This window comes from Sitodiplosis mosellana, unplaced genomic scaffold, assembly GCF_009176505.1.
Source record: "Sitodiplosis mosellana isolate CC-2019 unplaced genomic scaffold, AAFC_SMos_1.0 Smas_scaffold_6150, whole genome shotgun sequence".
Lineage (NCBI taxonomy): Eukaryota > Metazoa > Arthropoda > Insecta > Diptera > Cecidomyiidae > Sitodiplosis > Sitodiplosis mosellana.
The window spans coordinates 2,760,327-2,769,993 of NW_022601391.1; the positions used below are offsets into that span (position 1 = coordinate 2,760,327).

General features: G+C 36.3%; 2 protein-coding genes across 6 annotated transcripts; one reads left to right on the forward strand and one right to left on the reverse strand.

The window, feature by feature from the left end:
- Positions 1-3,061: 3,061 nt before the first annotated feature.
- Positions 3,062-8,421, forward strand: LOC129574124 (flightin). 5 transcript variants are annotated; one of them, XM_055455583.1, is made up of 5 exons: positions 3,062-3,209; positions 7,030-7,138; positions 7,204-7,346; positions 7,435-7,587; positions 7,766-8,421. In XM_055455583.1, exons 2-5 carry the CDS (start codon positions 7,043-7,045, stop codon positions 7,899-7,901), a joined length of 528 nt encoding a protein of 175 aa, XP_055311558.1. In that variant the 5' UTR covers positions 3,062-3,209; positions 7,030-7,042; the 3' UTR covers positions 7,902-8,421. The 5 variants fall into 5 exon arrangements, with proteins under 5 accessions (XP_055311558.1, XP_055311561.1, XP_055311559.1 ...); XM_055455586.1 differs by having other exon boundaries at positions 3,139-3,240; XM_055455584.1 differs by having other exon boundaries at positions 3,141-6,692.
- Positions 8,422-8,429: 8 nt separating this feature from the next.
- On the reverse strand, positions 8,430-9,617 carry LOC129574123 (splicing regulator SDE2). The gene has a single exon (XM_055455581.1). The coding sequence runs from the start codon at positions 9,367-9,369 to the stop codon at positions 8,566-8,568; it is 804 nt and encodes a 267-aa protein (XP_055311556.1). The 5' UTR covers positions 9,370-9,617; the 3' UTR covers positions 8,430-8,565.
- Between the last annotated feature and the right edge of the window lie 50 nt (positions 9,618-9,667).

Sequence of the window (9,667 nt, forward strand, 5' to 3'; positions counted from 1 at the left end):
AGAGAGAGAGAGAGAGAGAGAGAGAGAGAGAGAGAGAGAGAGAGAGAAAGAGGGAGAGAGCGCCCGAAGTGGATATAGGCAAACGAGAGAAGGCATTTTTGCAACGTCGAGATGGCATGAGAGAGAAAGAGAGTGAGAGAGACTAATGATTTCAATGTCTTGTTGAATTGCACGTTTATGTTATCGTCCCATTATGCCACAAGTACAATTTATCTATTGCATCGAGGGTAGCAAAATGACGCGTTCATTTTGCATAAATAAGTGAGTTGTTTTACCTTCATATACTATCCTATTTCTTGGCTATATAAGTGGCAGGGGTCGGAAGAATTAAAAAGAAAACAAGTCGAAACGAACGAGTTCTTGGACCAAACGGAAAATAACTCCGAACGACAGAAAACGAATACGAGAAACGACATGAACAAATGCAAAGAAAACAATTACAAAAGAGTAGTAACCGTTTGTTTGCCATCGTGCAAAAGGACTCACTTCTGCTTTGTTTACAACGAACATGATTGCCTCTACATGTGTTACACTAGCAAATACATTTCTTTTGGTATGACTGATTCAGTTTTTTTTTTTCTTTCTTTCACTACTTGTTTCAAGCAATTTTCGAAACACTTAATAAATTCCTTTATATTTCAATTTAATACTCTTCCGTTGATCTCGACGTTTATTTGAACATGGCACGATTCACTTACTGAGTCTGATATAAACGCCGATATTGAAGAGACATGGACATAGTATTTTCAGCATACTACATACTGTACGCATTTGGTGCAGAAGAAAACAAGACCGCAGAGCTTCGCTTCGCTCCGCTCTGCGTTCTTGAGTTTTTAGTTACTTAATCTATTTTGTTGTTTCACAACAAACAATTTTTTGGCGTACTACATAAAATGTATTTCATCAAAGTAACTTTGAAGTAATATATTTATTTGCAAAATGAATTACAAGATCTTGGTTTTATTTCTTTTTTGAAATATACTGCCTTTGGTTTAAATTAAATAAATAATATGAACATAGAATCTAAAATCACTTTAATTCTGTTCAAGACTCAGTTAAATAATAAACGAAAAATTAATGTAATTTTTAAACAACATTTGATAATAAAAATTTGATTGACGCTTTGAGATATAATGCACCTATTTGTCGTTACTGCCACTGTTTTAAATTTAAAAAAAATATGAGCATAAAATTCAAATTCACCATAATTTGTTTCAACACTCAAAAAGTATCTAGGAAAAAAAAAGCAGATTAGTAGCTCTACATTTCATGTAGTGCTAAAAATAAATATCATACGAATTGAGTCGAGTGTTGATCGATATTTACATTAGCCGACGCAGGATTTGGTTCGCCTTCTTTTCATTTTTTCCTCTCTGTCGCTTTTTTCCATGTCGTTGTTGCTTGGATCGTCCAGAGCAAAAAAAAGGAAGCATTGAGAGAACACATAACAAATCGTTCAATTGCTGATATGAATGTACGTACATTGTACAACACACTCACTTTATTTGTACTGGAAGAAAGTAATTTTCTAGAACCTCGTCGAGCAAATATACAACGCGAACAACCGTTCCAACAAAAACAGACAGAATACGAATTCGAATTCAAGAGCGGCACAGTCATGCAAATGGCAAAAAAAGAGAAGAGAAACATTATAAATAATTTATTTATGGTTCAACTAGCTGGTGTATGACTGCCATTGGTGTTGCTGTTTACTTGATGCACATAAAACATTATTTGCATCGTGTTGTATCAAACAGGCCAACAGCAACGACCAAAACATAAACCGTATTGAACTTCACGATTGAGCTGACGTTCGAAATTACCAAGAATATAATGAAAAAAAGAGAGAGAAAAGAGAAAGAAAGAGAGCGAGAGATAGAGAAATGGGGAGAGCGTAAGAGAAACATTTGTGGGCACATGTGAAATATCTTGTGCATTTACCGGACCCGCATATATAACTGAAAAATCAAAAGAATCTAATTAGTCAAACTATCAAGAGTCGTTTTCCATTTTACTGCTGCTTTTGATAGTCTCGCTACCGTGTTTTTTCTACCTCTTCTCACATGCCCCTCATATTCCGACACTGGCAGATATATTTTATTTTGTTTTTCAACTAAATATATGATCCATCACACTGGGAACTAATGTAGTATTGCTACTACTGTCGATGCTATACAATGGCGCCGTTTGAAGGGAACACCAAAGAATATAACCAATAAGTCGTTTGCATTCATGCCTTTTTTCTCGTTCAAATAGTTGTGATAGAACGGAAGATGTTCGTTAGTAATTTGATTCTGTCATGCTAATTTATATACGGCCTGTATGGGGCCTTCACTCGAACAGAAGATCAAACATGACGGAAATGATGAAAATGGCAATAATCAGCTCATGCTAGTGAATACCTATTTATATGTATAACAAAACACTTTTCTAAGGTGAAACCAATAAAAATTCATTTTCATCGCGATCAACACTGACACATCTGATAGGCCATCCAATTTGATTAGACAAATTATCACAAAAATATTTATAGGACTTTCACCTCGCGACTTTTCTTAAATTTTCTTAAGCGCAAACATAAAGAATGAGCCATTACACAGTCAATTAACCAACCAAATTGTTCGAAAGTTAGGAAATATTACGACATATTCAGCACTTTTTCTTCGTTTTCGTCTATTTCTGCCTGTGGTTTATGCATTTTTGTTGATCAAAACAAAATATATCTGGTGATTATGTAGCAAAATATAAGCGCTCTCTCTCTCTCTCTCTCTCTCTCTGTCTTAGCGAGTCAGTGGATTTGAATACAGAAGCTAATGAAAATGTTGCACAGAGACAATTGACCGGCTTTGGACGCATTGTCATTCGCGCAATTGCCTCCTTCTCGTAACCTTTTTGCCAAACGTGCAAACCAATACCAAATACTAATAATAAAATTAGACAAAGACTACGTGTTTCCCGATGATGCGAAAAAGACGAATTGATGCATAGGGCCCGGTCTACTTGTACGAGAGAGCAAAGGAGGCAAACAACTTGAGCAACAACAACGATGTAAGAGAAAAAGAAGTTTGCGAGAGTGTCGAGCGTCATCCACGACGACTTCATTCGCGTATTTAATTCGGTTGATGTTCAAACAAAGGCAATCGATTAGCAAAACACTGTCGAGATCAGTTTCAGTTAGTCTTCGAAAAGCATCGGTTGAAAAGCATCACGTAAGCTGCACCTTCTTTGCAACGAACGAAAGTAAATTCAAACGAAACAACCAAAAAAAGGAAGAAAGAAATTACATCGAGAAGAAATCAATTCATTTTGAATTTGTTTACCGACCGCTTTTTTGTGTCCTGCCATTTTAATTCTAACCGTTGATTGATTTGCGATTCGGTTGAGTGCGAGTTAAGTTTATTTCGACTGTTTTTACTATTGTGTTCGCGAATTCGATTTTCTGAGTGCGTGTAATTCATTTATTCGATTTGATTTGGTTTGATTTGATTTTATTTCGTTCGTAAACCAAGAGGTACGAGAGTGATTTTATGTTCTGTTTGTTTGTTTGTTCTCTCTTGTTTCAAATCTCAATTCGATTTTCATTTGCGAGTTAAAATAAGAAATCAATCGCAACGCAACTGATTCGAATTACCTGGCTGAAATAAATGATTTAAATTGAAAATGCGTTGAGCATGCGCTGAATATTTGTATAGTGAAAATGAATTCGGGATGGAATTTAAACAAATCACATAAAATGTATCAACAGCACAGTCAATTAGTGATCTAATATTTAAAATGTCATTCATCATTGATGCATGATAATCAATATTCTGGTAAACCATTGTTTGATTACGATATCATGATCATTCACGGCTCAGTCTATCAGTGTTGGTGAATTGAAATGGCGAAAATGTTGCTGGCAATATTGTAAAAATATTTGAACGAAATATTTTGATGAACCGCAAAAAGAGCGAGTGCATGAGAGTAGGATCGCGAGAGTATTTGGCGAAAATACGTTGCATATTTCACATTTCTGGCGATATGCGAGCCTTACGTTGAGCATGCTGTGTTGAATTCTTCGAACACTTTCATTATACATATTGGGTTACACATTTAATGACAAATCAGATCTTTATGTTCTAACTTGTCAACTTGTCCTTTTTGCTACTGTGCGCGCTAACACTAAGTAGCTTCTCAGAGTAGGCAAGAACATATACTTATGAATTGAGCGACAAAGAGGCACTGCGCACAACCTAATATCATTCGTTCACATCAACCACAAAACGTTGCTCCTGAAAATCAAGACACAGAGTGATAATCTCAATTCAACTTGTCACTATTCTGTGTGTTTTGAATTCAGTGGTGTTCTGTCTATTGTTCGAAAGAAGAAAAAAAAATAAAATGAACAGATGCCTTTTGGCCACTGATGTGTGCGCTAGACATGACGGGATAAAACGTTGATTAGCAATTCGCTCGTCACTTTTTAATGTGCTAAAATTGCGGAATGTTTTAAACGCTTGAGAAACCAATGCAAAACGGTTATTTTTATTTATTTTTTTCTCAATTTGTTTGAAATAAATTTTCGTCCCATTCTATCTCGATGTCGGGATTAAAGAGTATTGGTTACGCATACCAAACGTATTTTCCTTGCACATTGCTTACGTGTTCAGCACACGTCAAACTTTTATTTTATGAAAATACGACAGCCAGAGATAGATAGAGAGCATGAGAGAGATGTTGATTTCGGTTGTTCCCACCATAACAACAACGAATATGCACACGTATCCAAGAAAACGTAGTGTCATTGGTTATCAAACCCAACCGCGAACGAATTGAACGACTATAGAAAAAAAATCGGCAACTGCTGAGCCGACGATGAAAGGACAATAATTTTTTGATTTAATAATATCATGGCATTTCTTGTCCTAGCATTGGCATTCAAGCGCGCACAGCAGCGACCAAACATTGAGAAGCATAGGGAATATCGTTTGCTTTGTTAAAATCCGAATGAAGTTTCCAACAGATGTACAGACAATGGAGTCAACAAGCAAAAAGAAAATCCCGAAAGAAAAACGCAAGAATGTGTTTAGCTCAGAGTGAAAGAGACTGTTTTGTGTTCTTGTCATTGTTGTTGAGCCGCTGGCAACATACACACCACGTGATTGGCGCTTTCGAATAACATTATATAAAGTGTGATCCCACGATGTGTGTACGAAAGTATTTTGAAAATGGTTATCTCTTACAGTGTGCCATTTTTTATGTGCTATTTCAAGGACATTTTTTTTCTTTTCATTTTCTGTTTTCGCACCGAATCCAAAATCGAAGCGACATTTTCGTTCAACATAATTAGAATCAATTTAATATTCATAAATTTTAATTGCCACAAAGTATGGAGAGAGCGAAAAGTGCCCGAGACTTTTCATATAAATAGTTTTTTTCCCGTCTGATGCAAATAACTGCTGCGCTTGATACAGTCAAATTAACAACAAATTGTGCGCCATTGCGGTAGACGAACAGAATCGTGGGCACATGAAATGTGAGAACAACAACAACATCACCGGCAATAGCAAACAGTCTAGAGTATGCTATCGATTTGGCAGCTAGTTGGCTGAGCATTTTCGTCAGCCGATGGCAAGCGAAACGAATTCAAGAGGTCAATTCACTTGTTCATAGCAACACATAGTGTGTAATTATAATAGAAAAAACCCAGAGACAGAGAAGAACGCTCCAAATGTCAATTCAAAATTCATCTACTATTTCTACGACAAACACCATATCCATGCACTACCCTCTTGCGCACGACATAGCGCGAATAAAAGAGAATGAATGAGGAGAATAACGCTAAAGGAGAAATAGATTCAGACAAGAGTTGAAAAATAAGAATTGAAAGTAGAAAAAAGAGTATTTTTCCTAACGACCCTGTATTTTTGAATGTTCAGCCGCTAACAATTTGCTATAAATCAAATTAAATGTGCCATCGAAAGGCGTAACGAGTCCTGGTGTAAATATAACATTTTATGCACTTAAAGCCATCGATGATGTAACACACAACAAACATTACAGAGGGAGCGAGACTGAATGAGACATATCGAAACTATATACTCACACGCTACACGACAAGAAGCGGACAAAAACGCGCTAATGCTCACGATGCGACGGACCTTAAGCGAAAGAAAACTCAAAGAAAGAAAAAAATAAACGAAAAAAGCGAGAAAAAAACAGAAGAAGGAGAAATAAATTGAAATGAAAGAAGAAAAATTACATATGATTACACGAATCGTATATTCGATATATTAATCAAAATATGTGCACGAAATCGTTGTTCGCTGCTTTGTTTCATTTTGTTTTGTCGATGGTAGATCGTATGTGCGTGGTAAGATCATTTAAAAAGCCATTTTCGTTAATGTTCAAGAAATTGAATCGAATGCACAAAGTCACGAAAACATTGGCAGTCAGTTAAAGAGCCGACCGAATCGTATGTCGGCCGACCGACCGACCGAATGTCCGTCCAATAAACGAGCAAAAGAGATCGACACAACCGAACTAGAGACACGGCCAATTAGTGAAATAGAAAGAATCGAGAAAAAAAAATGTGTAGCATTTGCACATCTAAATGAAGTGCAGCCACGCTCGATTTAATCAATCGACAGTAAACATTTAGTGAGAAGAGAATTGTGCTCTGACGTTGAAATACTGAACACTTTTTTGTCGGGGTGATTGATTCAGTTACTTCTTCTCAAGCAACAAACTGAGAAACAATATCTGCTCCAATTCTACCTTTTCTTGGTAAACTTTCCTCATTTTACGCTCTTCAAGATGCATCTAATTTTCAAAATTTGGTGTCCAGATCATGCAAATAATATTGTATTTGTAAATGTACGGCAACAAATCAAGCTCAACACCTGTATATATCAAATATCAAATTGGAGCAGATATTGTTGCTTGAACCATTACTCGTGTATCGTCTTTAATTTCCTCTCACTATCTCTCCGCCCATATTGTATATAATACATAGTCATTTTATTTGATCGTTCGCTCTTTCTTTTGTAGATTTTAAAGAAAAATGTCACGACGTGATGATGATGAAGGTTTCAACTTCGACGATATCGAAGCTGATTCGTCACCAGATGTTCCAGCTCCATCAGCCATTGCAGCTGAAGTAAGCTCAATGAGTATTATGCTACAAAAAAATTCCAATAACTAACAGTATTCTGAGTTTTGTAGGATGGCGAAGTAGGTGATGTATTCGATGTGGAAGAGAGTGCTGCCGCAGCTGCTGATGCGGCACAATTACCGGAAGCTGAAGTTCCACCACCTGAAGATGAGGAGATGCGTAGACCAATCCGATGGTACAGACATTGGGTTCGGTGAGCTTACAAAAATTCGATTGATTGACTTGTTGGAAAACTTGATAAATTTTTACATTTTCCTTTTAATTGTGCCATTTCATTTCAGACCAAAATTCTTACAATATAGATACATGTATGACTATCGAACCAACTATTACAACGATGTCATAGAATATTTAGATAAGCGTGCGAAAGGTGTCCATTGTGAAATACCACGAGCACAAACTTGGGCTGAGCGTGTTCTCCGAACCCACACGAAGTAAAAGCATCACACTTTTTTCGTCAATTTTTTTTTTCTAGTGTATCGGACTGTCTCATGTGTTTATAATGTATTTTATTTCTTTTTTCTCTCTCTTCTCTTGATTTCTTTTATTTTTCATTTCTTCCTGCGATTTATCCACTCATATTTGCATATGACTGATCGCTCGACACACCAGTCCAACGGTTCTTGACTACTACAAGAACCAAAAGAAAGAAGATAAGCATCTTATTCAAGTCATTGCTGCCTCAATCAGAACCCATAACTATCATACCAAAGCCTACATCAACCAAAGATACGCGAGCGTTTTGTAAACGAAAATTTTAGCAATCGTGTTGAGCCTAAATGTCATTCAGCGCCTCATCAAACACACACATACAAACACACACACCTTTTTCTCTCTCTCTTTCTCAATATAACCCGAAGAGAACATAAAACCTATCGATATTATGCAATTCACAATTTGCTCTTCAATCTTGACCACTATTTTATTTTAAAGCCTATGTCTATACATACATATATACGTTTTTTCTTTTATTGATTAATTGGTTAATTGGTTAAAGTTTTCTTTTGTTCTTTTTCGACCTTTACTTTTACTTTTCATTTCAATCTACCTTTATAACGTTTATTTTATCATATCCTCCTCTCTTTTTTTAAAACTTAATTTATACAAACTAAACTTAATCGTTGTTGGTTGTAACAAAGCAAAAAATATATAAACTATCAAAATCAATCGTGGAATTAAATCTGTAGCTGCTTTGTGTCTTTTCGATAATAGAATCTGATGTACGAAATAAATTTTTTTTTTCTGAATGTTTAGTGAAGAAATGAAAAGATATTGGTTTTATTTCTAGACAAAATGTTTGATTTTTTTATTCTCAACATCTACGCATACAGTTTCAATTTTTTTTTTGGACGAAAATAGTGCTTTTATCGATTCGAGGGAAAAAATTACATAGAAAATTGGCAAATGAGTATCTATGCTTGGTTTTCGTTTTTCTGTGCAGCAGAGGTAGATTCTGGTTTGTCCGATTTACCGCTTGAGTCATCACCAGAATCGTCATTGGAATCACTTGAATCGTCTGAACTCAAGCCATCGTCAAGCCACTGAGCTCCTTTTAGCTTCTTTTTTTGCTTTTTCCCTGTTTTTGTGTTTTTTCGCTTCATTCCACCGCTACCAGCTTCTGTAATGACATCGTTACCGTCATTTTCATTGCTTGCGGACACCGAGCTGATGCCACTCGTTGTTGTGGCTGAACTCGAAGCGGTTGCATTTTTAAAGCCTTCTTCTAGTGCTTCTGATACATCGTCCAATAAATTCGATCGGGCCTCAAAATATTCATCGTCTTTGAATTCATGTTTTGGTTTTGAGCGTAGTCTTTCAATTTTCTTGGCAATTTTTGAGCTACCTTCCTCTTCTTCTTTTGCCTTCTTCTCTAAATACTCTTTCATTCGTTTCTCTTCATTAATATCACGCAAACGGCGTCCACTTAAATCACGACATGCCTCTCGATTGGTTGTTTTCTCAATTTGTGCGCCAATTGCACGCAACATCGAACCAAAACCTCCTTTACCGCCGGCCAATCGCATGCACACATGAATTGTACTCGCCGATGTATCAATATTGTCGCTTCTGATCAACTTCCCATTTTGCGTTAGATAAAATTCGGCTGGCGACAAATTCAATGCTTTTGATACGGCTCCAATGATGTCCTCTCGACGATTTGTTTCCGGGTGAATCGTTAGCCGATGCGTTCCTTCCACACAAACGTTTGCAATCATTTTGAGTTTGATGACAATTAAGTTTCGATCACGATGAGTTAGTACGTTTGAATTTGTTGAAATCGCTGAATTATTCAAAAATTTTGCTTTCTATTTCGATTAAACACCCCGAAACAGACAATTTATCACGATTTAGTATTGTTTAGTTCCCAAAATGTAGGTTTTTGTTTAACCAAAACACGTCACAATTTGTTTGAAAATGAAATCATTTGCCTAATATCTCCTGGAAGGTGTCAAAGTCGAATGCTATGGATGTCAAAGTATACGACAGTGAGCGCCATCTAAAGGCTCATTCGGA